The 22,620-nt window shown below is 43.2% G+C and overlaps 1 protein-coding gene across 1 annotated transcript in view; it reads right to left on the minus strand.

The window, feature by feature from the left end:
• The window catches only part of GGA2 (golgi associated, gamma adaptin ear containing, ARF binding protein 2), a 336,280-nt gene that overhangs the window by 308,423 nt on the left and 5,237 nt on the right, over window positions 1-22,620 (minus strand). The window contains exons 2-4 of the mRNA XM_069647399.1: window positions 14,616-14,700; window positions 13,528-13,603; window positions 12,181-12,279 (exon numbers count right to left, since the gene is read on the minus strand). Of these exons, the coding sequence (XP_069503500.1) occupies window positions 12,181-12,279; window positions 13,528-13,603; window positions 14,616-14,700 (260 nt within the window). The remainder of the gene's footprint in view (window positions 1-12,180; window positions 12,280-13,527; window positions 13,604-14,615; window positions 14,701-22,620) is intronic.

The raw sequence follows: 22,620 nt of genomic DNA on the forward strand, positions 1-22,620 counted from the left end.
GCAGGTGTGATACTACAATTATTTATTCACATGATCCATCATAGAGGAATTTAACCAAATCTGGCTCCACCAACCAACTCCCCATTTAAATCGCACAGTCCACCTGGAATCCTCTAAATCACCAGGCCTATGCAGTAAGCCTGACATTATCCCTTTACAAATGGCTTCAGTTTAAGATGTGGTAATGTTCACCAATGTCACGCAGCAAGATATCTCTTATCTGTACATCCAGGCAAGTGTGGAAAGGGCTGACTGTGAAGTGGTAATGTAATGAAATCCACATGTACCTACTCCCGGTTATTGTGTTGCAAGTTCAGGATATTTACCAAAGTCCAGAGACTTGTGTCCGCTAGAGGGGTAAATACATTTAGAAGTGACACAAGGGTTCTATGTGATAAAACTGCATACCAAAACATTGCTGGCGGGAGTGATGTCATTTCCCTTGTTCCATGAACCCCAAAAAGCTCTTCCCACATATTCGAGCACTGGATTTATGTACTAGTCTAACACCATTCATACATGTTTAGTGAAAATGCTGGTCAGGTCAGGGAAGAAGAGAAAATAACATTGCTCCCACCAGCGAGCAATGTTGGTGTGCAGTATTATGACTGGGTCCCAAAATAAGGACCACCAGTACCATCTTATCTGCTCATAATCCTTCAGGCCTGAAAAACATAAACTTTGCATAGTCTCAAGCTCTGTTATTGATCCTGTACCACAATTATTGGTCTGAGTCTGTGAAAGGTCTTTTTGAGGTATGTTTTGGATATTAATTGCACTTCTCTTATCTGAAGGGGGCCTGATGGTTTTGCCACCATTATGTGAAGAATGTCTTTGTTATTCTGAGTATGTTGAAGCATTTACACGATGATGTCATGACATGTATTTTAAGAGGTGCCATTTTGAAAGATTGCAAGATCCGAGAGCTACACAGCAGGTGTTTTCACTACAGAGAAGTCCTGTCAGGTAAGTGTGGGGGCTAATTAGGCTTTTTTGTGCAACATTATGTTTTTGTGTGCAACATTAAAGCCTAGTCACCTAATAAGAGTGCTTTTGGGCTAATTATAGTTTTTATTTATTTATTAATAGAACATTTATATGGCACGTATACAGCAGAAAGTGTTTCCAGGTACCACACGACAAAGGGGGCGGGGGACAGACAGGAGAAAACAACAAAATTAAAAACGGTCCTACTAGGCCTTGTGACATTCGTATCGTATTACAGAGAGATTGTCCTTTGGGAGCTATTCAATCTATTAAGAACTGGCAATCCTTGATGGAAATGGAATTTGTAAGGAATGAATAATTCCCTTAAAACCAGACGATGGTAATGGAAGATCAGCAGCTTGCTACTAATATCCAAGTAAGTCTGATACTAAATGGCGCTTTAATAACCGCAGCTTTAGGAGGACCATTTGGGTCTAGTGGGTCCCTCCTTTTGTGTTTCCAAGGAAAATAATCTTCCATCCAGGCAAATAAAGGGTTGCAATACAACCAGAGAGAGGTCGATCCTGCACTCCAGGAGAGGTAAGATTAGAGTGTAGGCTTTAGAGATAGTGTTTATCAGGAAACTAATGAATCTGCCACTACTAAGGTTGTTTTGTCTTTTAGGATAGCAAGAGGAAGAATCCCTGGAGAATTCAAAATGAGGAAGCCAGTGATAGCAACACAAATGGTTGCAGTTTTATATCTAGAAACCGATGAGAAGGGTCATTTTGACATTGAGCTAAAAAGACCTTATCAGTGTAATAAAAGTGTATCTTTATCCTATAAGAGACAGGAATACCAGGGCAGTAGATGGTTGAAATGTATTACCAGCCATTACACGACACACACAATTGGAAAATGTGTGCCCCCTAGGAATGTCCAGCAGAATTTAGCCTTGAGCCTCATCATGACTTTGGCGGTAACCCTTAAATCCGGCGGTCGCGCTATTACTGCCGGATTTAAGGGTCCGCCAAATCAGGACTCCGGCAGATTTCGCCCCAGCTCTTGGCTGGGGGAAATCCGCCGAAAATTCGTGCTATTAACGCCGGCGGGAAAGAGTGTGAATTTTCCCCATTGAGCCTAGGGCTCAATGGGGAATGAGGAATTACATAACAGCCGAACTTGTGATCCAGCGCTATTAGCGCCGGGGAGTTCTGCGGTAGGGCTAATACTGCCGGCGTTAATACCGCCGGCGTTACCGCCAAAGTCGTGATCAGGCCCAAAATTATATGAGTTGTACTCTTTGTACAGCGTGAGTGTGAGTGATTAATACATCCACGTTGTCGTAATCCAGTGTATTGTTATACTGTGGATTTATATTGTATGATTTTTGTATGCATGCTACTTTTTGTATTAGTTTATGGTTTTATCCATTATTTTTAGTGTGTTATGGTATTATTATACGTGTGTGAGAATTTGTACAACAAATTAAATATATTTTTTATATGCTTAAAACTGTGTCTAGTTATAGGTCCAGTATATGCTTTGGACCTACTCCAGGTCTTTCTGATGATAAGACTTTAGATACACACTTTATCAGCATCCTTCTGTGTATTTATCATTGATTTCCCACGAGGTGGGAATGCTGTGATCCCCATACCGCGGAGTTAGCTGTGTGAGAGCAGTGAGTCTTGTTCCAACACATCATTGTTTTCAAATCTACACATTATTCACATATAATAATACACAGAAATCTCAAAGATCACTATGCCTTTTCCTGATATGGGGGCGGAGGTCATATGTACCCTCTTTTCCTAATATTTTCCCATATTCTAACAGTACTATCAGATCAGGAACATATTCAAAACTACCTGTGGTAAAAGTGTCAGAAGAACACAACACTCAAAGTGCTTGTAGCTTCCTAACTCAGAATCTTTTTTCTGAACTACATATTGTCTTCATGACTCCAATTTTAAATCCTACAATAGACATGATAGTGATAAAATGTATGGGGTAATTTATAATCACATTTCTTAATAGGAACCTCCTTGTATACATTTTGATAGGCATTTTTTCCCACTCTCAGAGGGGTTCCTGCATATAGCTTTCTTTTTTGTATTTATTTCTAAAGACCACTTCTTCAAAATTGGAATTCATTAAGCAGGAGCTAGGAGTAGCTTTAGGGTGTCAAAAATGTCTCCCTGACCGGACGTTTCACATTGCGACCCAGGAGCTATTAAAGTTTCATAAATGAGTTCTCAGGACAGCATGAAATTAATGGGTGACTTAAAAAATTAGCGTATAAGAAAATTGAAAAGGAATGCAAAGATTGAAAAAATCATACTTTTCTTTAGCTATTTAACAGTGGGAGATGCACTCATCAGCGTAGTCACCCTGGAGTGCTGAAAGATGGTGAAATGTGTTTCTTTTTCTAAACGGTGGCATGTTAACACAAATGTAAATGCCACAAACCACTGTGACAAATCATGGTTATTCCTCCCTTCTCCCCAAGGGGAGCCTCCCCCTTTGAGGCTAGAGGGGTGAGCCCGCTCTGCAAGACCCTTCCTAGGTCTCAAGGCAAGTGGGACCTCACTTAGAGAGACTCCCCCCCCCTTTATGGACAAGGACTCTTGTTTCTTTGAGGAACTCCCTAGACCACCTACCACAGTCGCGCATATGGGACCATCTGCTATAAGGAGCAATGTGGCATCTCTACATTTGGCTAAAGGCAATGCTACAAGAAACCGATATGAAAATTGAGATGTCTCTTTAAGGAGAGATATGCATTTAAGAAGGGCAACTCGGAGAAGGAGAGGAGGAGAGTGTTGTACACGTGGGGAAGCCCACTGACATCACCACACCTGGTATAGGCGGCGCCGAGAGAAGTTGTGGAGCCTGCGACTTTCGAGAGAACCGAGAATGCCCGTGCAGGACACCGGCGTATGCAACAGTGAAGAAATAATTGTGAATAGGAAGAGAGGAATCATGTACCCGGTGGTGCCGTGACCACATATGCAAGCGTTGTGGGCAGGACACAGATGCAGAGATCACCATTGCTGAAAGCGTGAACAGCTTTCTATTGCCAGCGCCCATGTACGGCCATAACCCAATGAGAAGCTGAGAACCGGACGCTGGCAAGAGTGAAGAGCGAGAAGGCAGATACCGAAGAGCATTCCCTGAGTGAGAGCCGAGCTCTGCAACCTTTCTTGTAAAGATAGAGGTATCCGGGCGGATCGGGAGAAGGCGGGAGTCCACCGGGCATCATTATATGTATGGAGAAACATTAAACTGAAGACTGTATAATTGGAGTTGTAAAAACCTGAAAAAGCAACTAACAAATAACCCAGCCGAGCAAGACCAGTATTATATGAAGATGGAAACTCGTCCCAGTCCTGAATGCGAGATCCAACTAGAAACACTAGCGAACAGGAGATGTGAAAAACCTATAAAAGAGGGATCTAACCATCCCGGCTGGGGAATTAACTGAGACTGGAAACAAGCCCCTGGCCTGGGAGGAAGGGAAGATACTCTTTGCCTTCAAAGTGGAAGACTGGAGAAAGCCCAACATAGAGTCACGTAATGAGAGACAGGAAAAAAGATTGTCAAGTGAACAATATAAAAGAACAGCTCACCTAAGAAAGAGAATCCATGACCAGGGAGACCTAAAAAGAGATCAAGATAAACCCACATTTGGAAGACCTGAATTAAAAGACTGGGAAGAGTTTGCAACTTTAGACAAAAGTGTGAGAACCTATTTGAAAGCAGGGTTCTAAATTGCTGGGTACTATTTAGCCACTGCTTCTAAACTAGGAGAGCCTGGTTAATTTAAAACTAACAGTTACCAGGAGCTACTTTCGGCTCCCAGGCCAACTGTTGCCTTACAAACATAAATATGATATTAACTTTGAGTGTTTTAGAATGTAAATAAAGAAGAATTGTGATAGATCTACTATGCATTTAAATGAAATGGATCATACATAATCAGCAAAACGTTAAAGTGTGTAACTTATGTTAAAGTTAGATTTGCAGTGTGCAGAGTGTTCACTCCTGGTTCTCCGGTGATTGCTCCTACCTACTGTGTGATGCCTGACACCCAGGAGATGGTTTTAGCTCCTGCTCATCAAATCAGAATTTTGAGCCCTGTGAAGGAAGGATATTCTAAGTATAATACCAAAGAAAGTACAAAACCTACAAAAAGTATTTTGGAAGAGCTACAAGAGTAGATCAAAGAGAGCATCCAAGAAGATTGTGTTAAGAAATATCTGTAGCAAGGAGAGACTTGTATATAAGGAGACTATCAGAAGAGAAGCAAAGACCAGGGGAAGAAAGACATTCTCTTTTCCTATTTAATTTAGTTATATATAGTGGTCAGGTCAGGTAGAGTTAGTTTGGACAGAGGACATTTTTACTTTGGCTTTCCTGACAAGTGATGAGCACCTTTATTTAGTTCTTTTAGATAGGCAGAGAATTCCCTCTAGTAAAAGGGAAAGATAGACCTTATTTCTATAATTTCATTAAAGATAATTTAGAATGTCCTCAACGTGTCCGACTCCTTCTTCTGACCTGCCACACCACTCTTTCTCTTGATAAGTTGCTCTGTCTTTGGCTCTATTGCTAACTATTTCTGTTGATTCCTCTCAACATCCTGACATGTTGCTTGACATTTCTTTCACTTTTAATTCCACTGTTCATTGCTTTCCTTTTTACTTCCTTTTCACATTTCTATCCTATCAATTCTTCTGTCTTGCTGCTACCTCCCATTGAGTCATTACATATATTTACCACGGTATGGGTATAAATGATCGAATAAAAAAAGAGGAAGAAATGACCAAATTCATTACCTATTTTTTTCCAATTTCTGGGTCATTTTTATTAAAATATAGGTGATGGTTGGGGCACGGGTATTAGTTAAAGGAAGGGGGGTTGCAAGGTGTGGGGGCTCCACTGCATTATTATAAGAAAGAAAATGCAGTCATTCCTACTTTCGATTTTTAAATTCTGTCATTTCATGCTAAACCCTTTGCCACTGCATACCTTCGCTCAACATCCATAACTGTGAAACTACATCCATTTCTGTTACGGCATCAATCTGAGGTGCTGTAGCTTTACTGCCTCATCATTTTTATCTGTCCTACACCTCTTTTTCTGTGATGCCACCTCGTTCACTCTTTCCGCTGCAGAATCAGGGGCCAATACATAAGCCCTCATTACGATGTTGCTGGTAGCCCGCCGGTTATACAGGCGGCCTACCGGCAACCTCGGCTTACCCTTTCCGCCACCCATTATACGGGTGGCCGACTAGCAGAAAGTTCCTATTCCCGTGGGGTCCCATATGACTCTGTGGGAGTGGGAACACTGAAACACCGGCACAGTTGTGAATGGTGCTGATGCTTCAGTGATTTATCTGCCGTTAGGGGCCTGAAGGCAGGTAAACTTTGAGTGAGCCGGTCCAGAAAAGGTGCCAGTAACGTTGTTTCCAGCACCTTATTTCCGCACCAGCTCACTTGTAATGAGGGCCATAGTGTGCCACAAATCTAACTTCAACATGAGATGCAAACTATCAGTTTGTGTCCAGTATATAGAAGCCATAAAGCTTCATGTGTCTTCAAGTGGTTTCCTATAATCAAGAAAATGGACCAGCAGGACAGGGAATAGCCAACTCAACACATTTATCTTTTTTAAAAATACCAATAAATGCTAAATCTTAGGTTCAGAATTTTTTTTAATTCTTATATTACAAAATATATATAAAACTTTGTTTAATTAAAAACATTTCAAACAAACAAATGCCTTCAAATTCAACTCAAACTAATTCACTCCTACCATTCACTCCAATTTCATTTCTCCAAATCAATAACACATATTCTTTGGCCTATTAATAATTAGCCTCAAATTCTCATTTCCATAGTGAAAAAAGTGATCCTCCACCAAATAATCTGATGGTTCAGTCTGTATGCTCCTGGTCACACGGACATTTGTCTACACGTGTTTCGGTTGTCTTTTAGGGTGTCACCAATCGCCACCCCTTTATTCTCGCAACCTTCGTCAGGACAGAATATGGGGAGTATTCTTATTCCCATTCAAACCAGTAGGGTGAGTTCCATCTCTCGAAAAATCCTCTTCTATAAATTTGGCTGAAACAGCTCCAATTTAGATGCCTTCGGGGGAAGTATTTCCATCTGCTAATGGCACTTCGGGAAATCAGATGGTTCAGATTCCTTCATCTCTCTGTTGTACTCTAGATTTTAAGTGTTCACTCCTTCTTTTCAACGTGTTAATTAAGATCCTTCTCTTTGAGAAATCTTATTCTTTTCTGAAATGTCTTTCTCCGTGCTCGAGCTCCTCTCGTTTCTCGTATTTCCGGCGCATTCCAGGGACTGAAATCAGGCACCCCTTGAGTGTATAAATTTCAAGTGGTTTCCTAATGCACCCTTTATACAGATTTCCAGATGCCTAGAGTGAATGCACAAAAGTCATATTTCATATTTGTGTGGCACTAGCTGACTTGGGGCACAAAAAGTAGCTCCTTGTAGCGGTTGGTGTAAAGCTAACTAGGGTTTATCACAAGCCAAGTAGCTCCCCCACACAGCAGTTTTGAACAATGCTGTTGAGTAGTTCTGCTGCTAAAGACTTATACTGTGATGCCGAGACAATTGCAATTGTTAAGCATTTAGTGATCACTTCATTGGAGGTCATCAAAATTACATTTGCTTTTAGACAAACAGAGGTGAGTGCTTTTATAGATTATGGGTGTAACATAGGAAACCACCATGGGAATTCCCTCCCTCTTCAGGTCAAGCAGGGTGCACACCATTTATGCGGCTCTTATCTGATATGGTAAATCCTGTTTGTACGACAAGTCCTTTCAAATAGGGATGTGTTCCTGTTCTTTTTTGTAAACGTTTTTTTTTAAAACAAAACAAAATGTGATTAAAAAAAATTATTCATAAGCCCCTTTCCTGTGTTTTGGGGTCTGAGAGAATTTGATTCTGAAAAATGATATAGACACTTGAGATAGTAATCCTGTCAAGAGTAAGAGTTACCAGATGTCAGACAATGTACAGGACTACAGCTACGCTGAGGCCACTGAGATGATGGACCTGGTGGTGCTCAATCCTTCCTAAGGTCACTGGTGCGGCATTGTTGTTCCTACATGATTAACTACAGAGTTATGTTTCTGTATGGACTACAGAGGTCTTAATGATGTCGCCAAGACGGATGCCCACCCCCTTCGATGACCTGATGAGCTGGTGGACAAGCTCATTGCTGCAATGTTTTTAGAGCCTTTGCTTTGACCAATGCTAACAAATTGTCTTACCTGATCACACCAGGGAGAGAACAGCATTGTCTGCCCAAGACAAAGCATATCAATTCAGGGTATTGCCTTTTGGCTCCAAGAGTGGAATTTCCACTTCAGAGGGTAGTGAACTAGATTATATCCCTGCGGGGGAGAACATTGGTGTTGCCTATCTGGATGACATTGTTGGCTCAGCTCATCCTAGTAAGAACATCTTTGTAACCACTAAGGAGCACTGTAGGCCATGCAAAAAGATAGGTCAGAGCTCCATTGTCTACCTTGGACAGGAGGTTGTTGAGAGAATGTTTCAGTCTCACCATTGGGATATTCAGGTGGTTCTTTAATGAAACTGGAAAACCCACCCACCACAAGAACCATGCTGAAGACTTTTGTTGGCCTAAATGGGTACTACAGCGGAATTTCTGGCTAACTATGGTACTATAGCAGCATACTTGATGGCACTTACCTCTAACAAACATCCCAAAAATGCCATTTAGGCAGAAGAGGTCACTTGGACAGAAAGTGTCAAAATGTGTTCCAACGACTAAAGGATGATCTGTGTAATGCCATGGTGCAGCCATATCTAAAATGAATGAAAAAGGTAGAAAACACCTCATAGTCTTCATCAATCGCCAGCTCAGATTTAAAGAACAGATATGCCCACTTTTGAAAAAAATTGCTATGTTATAGTTTGGGCTGTAAAGTGCTTTATAACCAACCTGACTGGGTCCACCTTCACAATAAAAAATGATCATAGGCCTTAAAGGTGCCTTTACCTACATGGCTAAACTTCACGCCAGAGCACAGAATTGGAACTTGTCATGAAAATGTGGATGACGTTTCTAGAACATTTCTCCGATTAGTACAGGGAGACAATCCCTTGGCAGATGTGATCTGGGGACAACAATGCGGGACAAGCCGAAAAGTCTTAAACTAACCTGACAGACATGGTTTGGTTGCAAGTGTTAACATCTCATTTCCAGAGAAAGCACTGATGCTTGTCCCTGTGCAAACACAATTCAAAGTGGCAGGACACTGGGCATCCGGAGAAAAGAGAATGTTTAGTACCCGAGCATTATCGATACAAAAGGTAAGCAACAACCAACTTTGCAGAGTTAAAGTTTTACCTGAATTGCAACCACTGGGCAACAACTGCACCTCTCTGGCATCAACACAGACGAGTGGCGAACAGCACAGCAGTACCGCACCACACCTTCTCCAGTGAGTCTTCAGCTTTGTTGCTTGCCTGCAGAACCTCATTATCGTCACTAGAACTACTGCTGCCCAAATTATGATTAGGACTGCCACGGTTGAACTTAACTTTGTGAAGTTCCAAAGTTTTCACAGCAAGTGGCCAGGGCCAACCGTTCTTGCCATACCCCAATCACAGGCCTATGGGATTGAGCCCCATCTTTAAGAATGGACCTATAATAAACATTGTGAGCTACTACAGCAACAATACTGTCTCCTGCTTAGGCACTTGGAAGCTGGCCCATTCATTCCTATAATATAACTCTTGGTTGATTGAACAAAGATCCTGTGGTAACCCTGATGTACTTTAACCCAAATTTGGTTCTCAAAATATTCAGTTGACATTTTACATTACCAGAGACCCGAACCTATACAGTCATGACCTTTGAACATTGAACATACACTTTCTGATAAACGTTACTTACCTGTAACATGCACAACAAGGTAATTACTATCATAAAAGATAAAGTACTCTTTTAAAAACATCCTGGAGTAGTCATCATTACCTTCTTGAATGTTGTGTTATACTGTATCTTGAACTTCCCTGCCTTGCGCCCCTTCTAAAAGTTGCCCTAGACTGCACCACCACACTACAACTAAAGAAAACAAGGAAAGATTGGAAGAAACTGTTATATACTTAGGCCAGTTGTACTCATCCCCATCACACATGACAGCAAGAAACTGCCATAACGCACCCTAATGTCATACCCTTTGAATCTCCACTCTTTCAATCTTCATGGATAACCATGTGCTCCAGTCAAGAGCTCTGCTGAGGTAAGAAGGCTCAGTAAATTATGAGTTTGCAGTTGAGATCTGTATGTGCCTGTGCACCACAGGTCACAGGTTTGAAACACTGCAAGGCTAATTTAGCTGTTAATCCTTCTGAGGTCAATAAAATGAGTACCAATTTTGGCTGGGTGATAATAATTGAATATAAAGTGATGTATGTAAAGAGGTTTGGAGAAAGTGCTCTATAAATAACAGTTTACTATCTCACCTCCATCATCAATCCAACAATACAACCCACAATTTCTGAACACAATACTGTTGCTCAACTCCAGAATGTTAAATCATCATATTTCACCGTATCCATCCTCAACCCTCCTTCAGCGTCCAACTCCATTTCTCATTTCTTGAATGCTGCCATGCCTCATGTTCCAGGAACAACTCTGTGACTATGCAATCAACTATCACTACCCAAAATCTCCTTCATTCCAAAATTGTAGCCCTCTAACTGCTCCACACCATTCCAGTCCTGAGACCCCAACGTTACTCTCCAAATCCAGATTCCAATCATCCATCATGCTCTTCATAGTCTTCACATAAAGAACTCTAAAACCCACAACATTTAACCCTATAATAAGATTCCCATTCTCAAGAACGCCTTGAATCCAACTTTCTCTTGTAGCCACCACTTGTATTCCTCTGTCTCTACCTAACTCTGAAGACCTCAATGTTCACTGTTTCCGAATGACCGTTTTGTTGTTTTCTAAGTTACAATTTCAATACGTCCAAATTACTCTAACCTCAATGCAATATTCTTCCCCAATCACCAAACCTCAAGCTTTGTACCTCTTATGCTCCACCCCAAATACCCCAGCCACCCTACTGTCTAACCTCATCATCAACTTTCAAACAATAGGTTTTGATCCTAAGCATATGCCCAACATTGTTCTGCAACAAATCAGCTCTTGACCCACTATTCCTTTCTTTTACCCCCTGTCTACACCCATACTGTTCTCCTTAGCCCTCCCTCTCTTTACCCTCCAAATTCTATGCATTTTATTTAACTACTGTCCAATCTCCAAGCACACAGTGCTCAAAGAATACCTGTTCTCCAATCGCCCCCTTGCTGTACCTCAACCCTCAAAGTGCAGCGAGGGGGCGCAGCCAAAGCCAAATTGTTAACCGTCACCTACATGTGTTCTTCCCAATTTTCACAACACCTAAATCACATGACCCTCAACCTTAGTCATCTACTCCCCAATATGAAGACTGATCTTGTACACCTTATTATCATTCCCTACTGTATTATGTATCCCAATACGCATGCCACCATTACCCTCAATGATTTCCACTTACAGACCCTCCAGAAACATTTCCTATTTCTTGTTAATAAATATCCAGCCTCAATGATCTCCTGTCTCTGATTTAGGGATTCTGCACTACTCTTCTATCAATACTTCCAATTTATCCATTCTCCAGACCCACTACTCTATCCTCCAACTCCTAATCCTCAGCCATGACCTTGCTTTCCAGTGCTGAATGTTTTATCTCTCCAACCCTTCAACCTAAAGTACACTTAAAGAGCCTCCAGACCATATGTTTCTCTCCAACTCGAAAATGCCCAGCTTCACACTCTTATCTCCAACGCCAATGTTCCCCCCCCACCCTCCGGTCCAACACAGCATACAAATGTCCAGCTCCCTTGCAACTCTTCAAGCATCCAATATTCGGTCCCCAACATAAAACATTAACCTAAGCATCTGTAGTCATAAATCCAAGTCCCAAATTCCCAGGATCCTTCACTTATCTCAACCCCTCAGTCCCATCACAGCCTTGTTCAACTGTGCTGCATAGCATCCCCTTCCTCAGCCTGCCGATCCTTAATAACAAGACGCGAGCTCCTTCTAATTTTTTCTCCCTTCTCCCTCAACCCCTGTTTATCAATCCCTTAACTCCCAAGCAGTTTCCTTAAAGCTTACCTTTGGGGATAAAACCTTTATCAGTTCATTTAGGAATCTGTACTTCCCAATCTCCCCGTGGAAAGAGGTGCCACAGTTATTTATGCAGGTCTCCAGCACCTATTAGAGGGGTAAGACGGACATGTTAGTGACATTTTGTAGATCCCTCAGGCCCACAGATCAAGTAGATCAACTAGTTGCACATGCACATTCTAAATGTGGGACACCCATTCAATCATGACAGAATGACGTCCCATGGATAGATTCGCGTTTGTAGACCCAAGGCTGGGTCCTGCGGCCATAAGATAGATTGCTGCGTTAAGCGTTCATCGCAGACATAGATGATGAACTCCCAGGTGATAGGTTCAAATCCTTGGCAGGGTTGACATGTTAAAGTACCATTGCATGTGGTAACAATAATGGCACTATTATAGTGCTTAGAACAGACTTCAAAATGTGAACTTGCCATTGGCTAGTGGCAATTGACTCTTGACGAGTAACAAATGGTGTGACATGTGTATGTGAAGAATTGAGGGTCAAGTGTCTTCTTAGGCCTGGCTAGCAGCATGCACTTGAAAGTTGTACCCCTGGCTTAGAAACAGAAGGAATCTGACTACATAAAATGTAATATCACTAATATTATTATGGGGCAACACGCAATAGATGGGATTGACATCCACACCATGGTGATAGTTTACAGGTTGATGCCTGATGGATGGGACAGAGGGTTCTGAACCCATGAAGCTGAACTGGGATATCTAACTCATTGAGGTCATAGGTTGATGCCCTACTGAAGGGTCAGCTGATGATGCCCCCCATTAATTGGTTATAACACAAAGCCTAATTTGATGTATTAGGGGCTAACATCTGCATGGGTAGTTCAGACCTTGGGATCCTGGGGGTACCGCCCAAGTGGGTGGTCCACATAGATGAAGAGGGAAAGCTTAATTCGCTGTTGAGGATTGGATCTCCCAAGGATGGAAGTCAAAGAGTGACATGAACTTAATGGATGAAATTGTAGTGTGACAAGCCCATGGATGGAATTGCAGAAAGACATTTGCAGAGATGGATGAGAAAGCGATGCATCTACAGATGCTGAGAGGGTGATGATCCCGAATAGTGGGAAGATTAACGATATGGCTAGTACAAAAAGGCAAAACCCCTCATGAATTATAAATGGGCATTTAATGTTTTCCCTTTCTGCCCGGTTGAGTGTGCCACCCCTATTGAAGAGTCGGATGATGACCCCATGGGCAGATGACAGGGCAGTGTGAATGAAGAAGTGTTTAAGAATGAAGGGTTGGTCATAGGTTGGTTAAGGGTTTAACAGCTGCACCCCTTCAAAAACTGAGAGGTGTAGCATCTTACCGTCAAGCTTCTGAGAGCCTCTGCTGCTTGAGGTGACTGAATTTTATGCGCCAGAAGTCTGGTAGCGATCAGTGGGCTGCAAAAAATGCACATGAGTGAGTGTTTTGTTACCTTACCACCACAGGATGACAAAACTGCTTATGCATGTTTACAATGAAAAACCCCTAACTCTATGATACATATGTGTTGTATCGTGTGATAGCTCTGCATAAAATTCCGAAGAAGCGTGTAAAGGCCTCAGCAATTTGTGTACCTTACAAATTAACCAACTAAACAAAAGTGTTCCCTAAATATTAATGACATGTGAAATATACAATGAGACCTTGTGATATGAATATGTTCATGTTTCATGACTCTGGCTCTCTTATACAGGCATGACAGGTACCTCAGACCTCATGACATTTGTGTATGTTGTCTCAGACTTCGCGGTACCCATGCTTCTGATAGCCCAGAGTCTGATACCCTGGACCCTATCACAGTTGTGTTCTGTAAAGCAGACCTTGTGATACAGATGTATTCAATCCTTTTGGGCTTGTGGAACACATGTAGATTTGCCTCATTGCTTGTTTCGTTATTTTACTAACACTATTATGCTGCCTTAAAGCTGCTTCCTAGTGTGATGAGACGATGCAACATGATGCAATATAATGCATTTGATAGTTTTCCCTCATGGTACACTTACGTCTAATGCCTAGGACTCTGTGACACACTGGCCTGTGATAGGATAAAATAAATAATTTACAAAACACTGGTTTGACCAGTTTGACTGTAAATGCATGTACCAATTTGGGGTTACACAGGTCCTTGGGGTGGTTTCTTTTTTCGGTTTATTGTGTGGAAAATTGTATTGTTATGAAAGTTCAATGTTTTTAAGAGTGATTAAACAACAATCTGAGAAAAACATCAATTAATGGTCCACCCTCCATAAGTTTCTAAAAAAAGTCGATTTAAAAATAATCAGAGTACGTCCCTTAACTTCTAGTGTCACTCCCATGGCTCCAGAGTCCCACGCCTATTCTACATAATGAAACCTTTTTTTCTCTGCTATGTCACGTTATATAAAAGTAAGAGCTCTGGTTTATGCTCACCCCTCTGGATCGGCGTTGATGAGGTCACAGAGTCGCTGGATACTCTCCCAGTCCTCTTCAGGGTTGCCTGGATCTGTGGCTTTATCTGTCGGCACCAAAAATCTTGTTATATACAGGATCCTAGCCCCAAGTCATCAAAGATCCAATGTGGACATTTTCCTCAGCCAGAACATACAATGCAACCTTTCTCTGCCATCCAGAGTGTGCTTCCCAGGCCTGGACCCCTTCTCATGTGGCCAGGGAAAGGCAGCCGCTAACGGATCCTGACCCTGGGGGCGGTATTTTGCGGTGGGATCACATGGGAGGGGACTAGGGTCAGGAGAAATGGGATAATCCCCTTAATAATTGCCCTGATGATCCTACAGTCCTGATGGCCTATTGCAAAGTGGATAATTATGTTTTTAAAACAACTTTGAACATTATGAACTTCAAGTGCCAAGATGCTCCTAGTACTGGGATGAGGACGAGGAGTCCAGAGTTTTAAAGTGTAGTGTGCGGTCTAGTTGTCATAATGACCCCCACCTGAGCAGGACCTTTATAAAGACCTTTCAGGTGTGGGTCATCAATAAGAAGAAGCAGGAGAGGGAGCAGTAGAAGCAGTTGGAGAGAGCAGAGTTCGGCAATGCAGATTTTCGAATAGCGTGACGCCGTGCAGTTAAACTGGTAGAGGTTGTGGTGCCCAGGGGATGCAGAGGAGGCGCAGCCGGAAATAGTGTGAAGGCCAGCTGTCCTGAAGGAGGGAGATGCTTTCCGAGTCCTGCACCTTGCTCCGGTGTAATGAGTTCACCGAAGCGCATGTGAAGCAGAGTGAGCTCCAAGACAGCACGAAAAGCCCTAGGCAGGCATCTGTCAAAAACGAGGGAAATCCCGATGAGCCCAGAAACACCAGCAGCAGGTTGAAAGGAGATGCAAGAGCAGACCAGTGAGTAGGCCTGACATAGGTAACCCTCGGGCGCTCACCAATAGAGGGCTGTGCAGAAATGCACTTTTGAATACCAAACTTGTAAAATAAAGCAAAACAAAGACAATGGGCCTCATTACGACCCTGGCGGAAGACCATGGTGCTATTAGCACCATGGTCAATGCCGGTAAGTTACCGACTCCGACATGGAGAAAGGGGGAATTACCACCCCATTACAAGGTTGGCGGGGTGGTAATTCCCCTTTCCTCCATGGCCCTTCCCCATTCCCATTTTTGCCCCATAGGGCTCAATGGGAATGGGGAAGGTGCAAATTGCGGCACTGTACTTAGCACCAAGGTCCCTTTGCGGGTCCCTACTTTAACGGCTGGTAAAGGGACCTCTAATTAGGCGCTAATAGGTTAACGGCGCCGCAGCCTTTTACGGTGCCGTTACCCCATTAGCGCCTAGGTCGTAATGAGGCCCAATCTCTCTAAAGGGAGGGGTCAAGCAGAAGAATATTATAACTAAGGCTCCCGGTATGATGGTATTTATTTTTTTTCCCATTTCGTCTGTATTTATGCATATTTATTTTTGGGGCTTTTTTCTGTGTTCATATACATTTCTTTTTTGTCATAAAAAAAAAAGATAATTCGCAAACAGTATTTTTCTGCATTATTCTAATAAAATGTATTTATTAAAGCACACATGCAGCCATATAGGAAAGAAATGCTAACTCAATTTTTTCCATAAAAACAAGCGGTTGCACCTGTGACTGTTGCTGCTTTAAGATATATGCTGTCTGCAATTTAAAGAACTTTAATTTATTTACTTTATTTATTTTAATTCTTATTACGCGCCACATACCGTTAGGCCTCAGCGTTCACAAAATTAATGCTATTTTCATAGAACATACTCTCTCCATTCTGCCAATCTGCAATGCGATTGGCCTGCGATGTATGAGTGGCATCATAGAGAACCAGACAGAAAGACCTGTTTTTCTGATTTTTTCAATGTTTATAAATAAATACAGACAGAATGCAGATTGATTTCCGTCTGTATTTATGTGTAAAAATAAGTTTGTATTTGTATTTTGTATTTGTATTTTTAAGTTTATATAGCGCTTTACACCAAAGCGCTGCACATGTTAACAACAACAGGATACATTTAACAATAACAAAATAACAGTAACAGTAGAAGCAAATTACAATTTTGAATCAGACCAACAAAACAGTATGTAGAGCAATTAGGCACAAGGGAACAGGGAGAGAAGTAGAGCAAAGCTAGGAGGAAGAGGGAGGATGGGTGGGAGGAGGAGGAGGGGAACGGAAGGGGTGAGGGTGAGGAAGGGATGGAGGGGAAGTGGAGGGAGAGGATTAAGGGGAAGAGGGAAAGGGTGGGGTAGGGGGAGTGAGAAGGGGGAGGGGAATCATGGCGGGGAATGGAGAAGGAGAGAATTAAGGGACGTGCGGAATGAGGAAAAGGTAGGGATGGAGCGGATTGAGAGAGGTAGGGAGTCCCAGTGGAGGGGGGCAAGGAGTTGGAAGGAGCGGAAACGAGAGGGGGCACAATGGGAAGGAGGAACATAACAGTGAGGAGGAAGTGGTCAGCGGAACAAAGGGAGCGAGCGGGTTGTAGAAAGCGAGAAGGGAAGAGAGATAAGGGGGAGCAAGATCATGGAGGGATTTGAAGACTAGGCAGAGAAAATGAAATTTAAGTTGGGAGTGAAAGGGAAGCCAGCCAATGGAGGATAGGGAAGCAGAGATGGAGTCACGGGAGGTGAGGAGACAGAGGGTACGGATGGCAGAGTGGTAGATAGATTTGAGGGGGGCGAGATGTGAAGTAGGTAGACCAAAGAGTAAGGAGGAGCAGTAGAAGAGGCGAGAGAAGATAAGGGAGGAGATAAAATGTTTAGTAGCATGGAAAGTGAGGGAGGGGCGGACTTTGCGAATATTATAGAGGTGGTAGCGGCAGGCACGAGAGGTGAGAGAAATATGATGGGAAAAAGTGAGAGAAGAGTCGAAGTGAATGCCTAAGTTGCGAGCGTGGGGGAGAAAATAAGATTGAGGAGAAGGAGAGGGAGGGGGAAGGGCGTTAGAGGGGAAGAAAAGTACTTCAGTTTTGTCAGAGTTAAGGGAAAGAAAGTGAGAAGACATCCAGTTTTTAATGGCAGTAAGACAGGAGGAAAGTTTAAGGTGGAGATCTGGAGAGAAGGAAGAGAAGGAAAGAAAGAGCTGCGTGTCATCGGCATAGAAATGGTGAGAGATGACAAACGAGGAGATAACAGGGGCAAGGAGAGAGGTGTAGAGTGAGAACAGGAAAGGACCAAGCACCGAACCATGGGGTACTCTGAATTCCAGAGGCTGGGTGGGAGAGGAGCAACCTCCCCAGGAAACAGTAAAAGAGCGGGAGGAGAGGTAAGAGGATAGCCAGTTGAGCCAGTTGAAACGGAAAACTAGAAGTCTTAATTATAACCCACATTGCCAAAGCCAAAAGGGGGCAATAATTAAGAACAGTGAATTCAACTTCTCTAAAGGGAACCATTCAATAAGGAACTATTGTGATCTGCATTGCCGCAGCCAAAACATGGTGAGAATAAAACAAAGGGGATACAATTTGCTCACAGAGGGAAACCCAGCAAGTGTACATTGTAACTTACATTGCCAAAGTCAAAGAAAGTTGAGAGTTAAACAAAGGCAATTTGAAGGTGACAGTCCCAGAGTGAAATTCCCTGTGTGAGAAAGTTACAAACTGCATTGGCCCCAGCCAATAGGTTGTGTGGATCAGAGATAGCAGGAGAACAGCCCTCCTTGTAGAATGATGAAGGGGGAGAGAATTGTAACTTGTATTGCCTGTGAAAAACAGACTTATTTATTTATTATTGGTCATTTATATAGCACCTATACACTTAAAAACAAGCGTTTCAATGCGCTCCAACGCAGGGAGGGATTAGAAAGTTTGACGTTCTTAATAGTCATTGTTGCATTCAGAATGGGCAAATGCAATGTGTTTAGTGGTACAACATCAGACCGGAGGAATACAAACTGTTACAACATAAGACTAAAAATAATGCACGTGCATGGCGTTTGTTACACTAATGTAGAGCTAAACAAGAAAGAGGGAGAGAGGGAATGGGGAGGTGTACGGTAAGACGAACAGAGCAAATAAGTGCAAAACACAGGGAGAATTCTCATAAATGGTTGATTTCCCTTACCTACTGAGTCCCTCAGCAGCTTTGCTGGATTTCTAGGATTAATCTTTTCATCTGGTAAGAGTATGAGCCTTTTTTCCCACTCTTACATGTTTTTCGCTATGTGTGTTTCTACTTTTTGTGTGATCTAGGGCACTGGAGCCTCACCTACTCCAGGGCACCATCATTTTCATGTGTGTTACACAGCACCTTCAGTGCAGTGACACAGGGTTGTCTTTTAGACTTCCCATTGACTCCATTTTCTGGGGCTGACTGCAGTCCCCCAGAAAAGGGGAAGTTGCCATTAACTTTACCTTAGTCACTTTAAACCACAGACCCTGGACACCCCATCTTCCATGGAGTACTGGAAAGGGTTAATTCTTATCCCTTTTTGTCTGTGCCTTTTGGGGCATTGTTTCGCTGCCTTTACATTAAGACTTGGCTGGTGGCAGTGCTATCTACCCTAACTTTTCTACCGCGATTAACTTACATAAACAAGGTAATGTTTGAGGTTATTATATTAGCCTGGAACATAAACCCGCTTGACCAAATACATTTTATTTTGGCTCCGGCTGGGTTTATTAGCCATTCCTTTTTGTTAAAGTCTTTCTCGTGTTTTACTGTGTGTGCCAAACCAGGTTTGGTCCCTTTGTTCATAGCTTTTTCGCAGGCTTCCACACAGAAGCCCTCCTTTAGGTGCCTGAGAGTCTGGGTAGGCAGGATGTAAGTGAGGGGTTTTAGGACCCCTGCCATGGGTTCCCTTGGTAACCCAAGTCGCACTCCTGTCTGATTGGCTAAGGGGACTGGCCTTGCCAGGCCAGCCACCCTGCTGTGTGATCGACAGCCAGGCTGTATGAATGCGGAAAAACTGCATAAAAAACAGGTCTCTGGGACTGGAAGAGCAGAGTCGCCACTGGAACGAAAGAACCAATGAGGAACTGGAAGAAGAGGACCCCCACAACGACGGAACCGCCCGGTGAAGCCCTGCTGCAGGTCCAAATCTTCAGAATTAGACGACAGAGAAGTATCCTCCAGAAAACTTCTTCCCTTTAGCTGGTGGGATCAACCAGTTCACTCAAACTGCAAGCCAGGACCCCTCCTCTGGTCGAATTCGCTGTACAGAGCTACACTGGGCCGGATAGCAAGGAAGGTTGGACCTTGCTTGGGTTTTAAGGAGCGCACCTTTTATTTGTTGCTTTGCTCTGCTCCTGGTTTCTTCCCTGGGTAGTGCAGAACCCTCCAGTTGTCCTACTTCTGACCAGTCTGACAGTCGCTTCAGGAACTGTGAGCCTGCAGGAACTACCAGGAACTTATGCCTCAGCTACAGCTCCCTCTCCGTTTTAAGGTACTGTGCAAATCTGGTTGTTCATTTCGTTCAGCCGCGGTGAAAGTGTTTGAAATCTTTCTCCAATCCGAGGGCTTGTCCTTCTTTTCTCTTTGAACTAACTTTTCTACCAACCAATCTCGTCTGGAAACCGTGCCACGAACTTTACCGCAAAATACCCTGAACTGTGTTATCTTGAGCAAAAGACTTTTGAACCATTGACTTTGGCCCTAAGCCTTTTCTATCTGATTTTATCATTGTAGTCTCTCTTGTTTGCTTGCCCTGAGTACTTACCTGTTGGAGTTGATCCATTTCTGTTAACTTTAGTTTTACCTCCCTTTTAAATTGCTGGAGTGCCATTTTGCTCCCACTTCATTTTGTGAGCTTAACTTGTCTGGAATTTAAGGGAAGTGGTGTGGTGTATTAAGAGAGTGATTTTTAGACTGCTTATAATAGTGTAATGTTATACAACTGAAGAGTGAAATAAATGTATATTCTTTTACTTGAAAACCTTGAGTCAGTGTTTGCCTGAATCATAGTAATTGCTGTCCTTTGTGTAACTATTTGATACTGCTCACTTATTCTTGAGATAAGTCTGGCTGCTCTGCTACTGCTACCACTATAAATGAGTAGTACAGGTTTGTACCAAAGGTGAAATTGCACTGTCATTTGTAGTCTTAATTGTGTGTGGTGTTCCCAAAGGGTACTGCATATAATTCTGCCTAACAGTGAGTAAGGAGGGGATGGAATAGGAAGGCACCAATAAGCACCTAGAATCGATTTTATGCAGAGGCACACTTACACATGAAAATGAAAGTGGCTCAGATGTAATGTCATTTTGAATCGATTGTAGGAGAGCTGCCAACTCACGAATGAATCAGCTGAGTAGCGTTCTGGTGTGTCTTGCATGGAAGGCCACAGACAGCCCCCCAAGTCTAGGTGACTACTAAGAAGTGCTGAGTAGAGGGAGAAGAAAGGGGGGCCAACGGTCCAGCCAGGCCCGGACAGGGCCAGACAGGGGCCTTTGATGAGGAATTTAGGTGGAACGGCCAGCTGTCCGGCTTGCTGGCTGCTGATTGGCCAGATGTAGTGGAACACAGCCAATCAGCACCGCTGCAGTACGAGGCAAACAAAGGCACTTCCGGTGCTTGAAGAACAAATGTGCCGGCGACCATGATGGAGTGGGGCAGGCCGACCGGCATGAAACCATCAGGGCCCACGAGGCAGCTCCACTGCAAGTGCTGCATGATGAAGGTTTGCAGCCACAACACACAAAAATGGAGATACATTGTGGCATCAAAAGTGTGCAGCAAATCGAGCTGAGCCCCAGTGGGCTTACCTTGATGACTGATGATAAGTCTGCCTGGTTGGGTCATCTCATGGGAGGGAGGGGAGAGAGCCAGATGAGTGGCCCAAGTGGGACGGGAGAGGAAGAGATGTCCAGGCCAGGGTAGATAGGGGCCTTTGATGAGGGCATTAGGTGGAAGGGCCAGCTGTCCCGCCTGCTGGCTGCTGATTGGCCAGATGTAGTGGAAGAGGGCCAATCAGCACAGCCGCAGTGTGAGGCAAGCAAAGGCACTCCGGTGCCTGAAGAACAAAGGTGCTTTAGGCCATGATGGAGTTGGGCAAGCTGACCGGCATGAAACCATCAGGGCCCATGAGGCAGCGCCACTGAAGGTGCTGCATGATGAAAGTTTGCAGCCACAACACACAAAAATGAAGATATATTGTGGCATCAAAGGTATGCTGAAAATCAAGCAGAGCCCCACGGGGCTTCCCTTGATGATTGTTGATACCTCCGCCTTGTTGGGTCATCTCATGGGAGGTAGGGGAGGAAGCCAGATGAGTGCCCCAAGTGGGAAGGTAGAGGAAGTGATGTGTAGACCTATGTGTAGACGAATGTGAGAATCATTATCAGTTGTGTGAATGAAGCTGTAAACCAATTGTTTTGCAAGTCAAAAGACTTATTCAAGAAGCTGATGTTGGATCCACTTTCACTAATAAGGATTGCAGTGTGGAACGTTTGAACAAGCTTCCACACAGAGTACAAGCTGTAGTAGTAGGAATGTTATCCTGGCAGGCGAGTAAACCTGGAAAGGGACAAATAGTGATTAGTCATGGCAGGCGAGTGGACGAGGAAGAATATGATTTGAAGCACTGTGAATGCGGTGGATGGGTGTGGTGGAAAAGAAGTGGCAATTCCACTGCTGTGTTGTGGTAAACTGTCATATAACAATCCTGACTAAAACGTAACTTTCTGAATGAATCATCCTGGCTAAGGTATTGCCTCCAAAGAAGTGCAAGTAATTTGTCTTTTAAGAAAGGAACTTTTGACATTGTCTTTTTCGACTTGATGTTTGCAGAGCAAGTCATTGTGGTTTGCCAAATAGAATGTTGTAAAAACTGTGAATTATCTTAGGAGTGAGAAACCTTTGTTGGAACTGAGATAAGCGAAGCACACATTGGATGAAACTAACAGTGTATTCTGCTTGGAATAGAATTTGGCTAGTGAAAAATAACTTTTCTACAATTGAACTGAATTGATCCAGGGAAAGGGGATCCAACCATGGTCACATGAATTCCTGTTTTCGTT

Source organism: Ambystoma mexicanum, chromosome 2q, assembly GCF_040938575.1.
Source record: "Ambystoma mexicanum isolate Mex_15411 chromosome 2q, UKY_AmexF1_1, whole genome shotgun sequence".
Classification (NCBI taxonomy): domain Eukaryota; kingdom Metazoa; phylum Chordata; class Amphibia; order Caudata; family Ambystomatidae; genus Ambystoma; species Ambystoma mexicanum.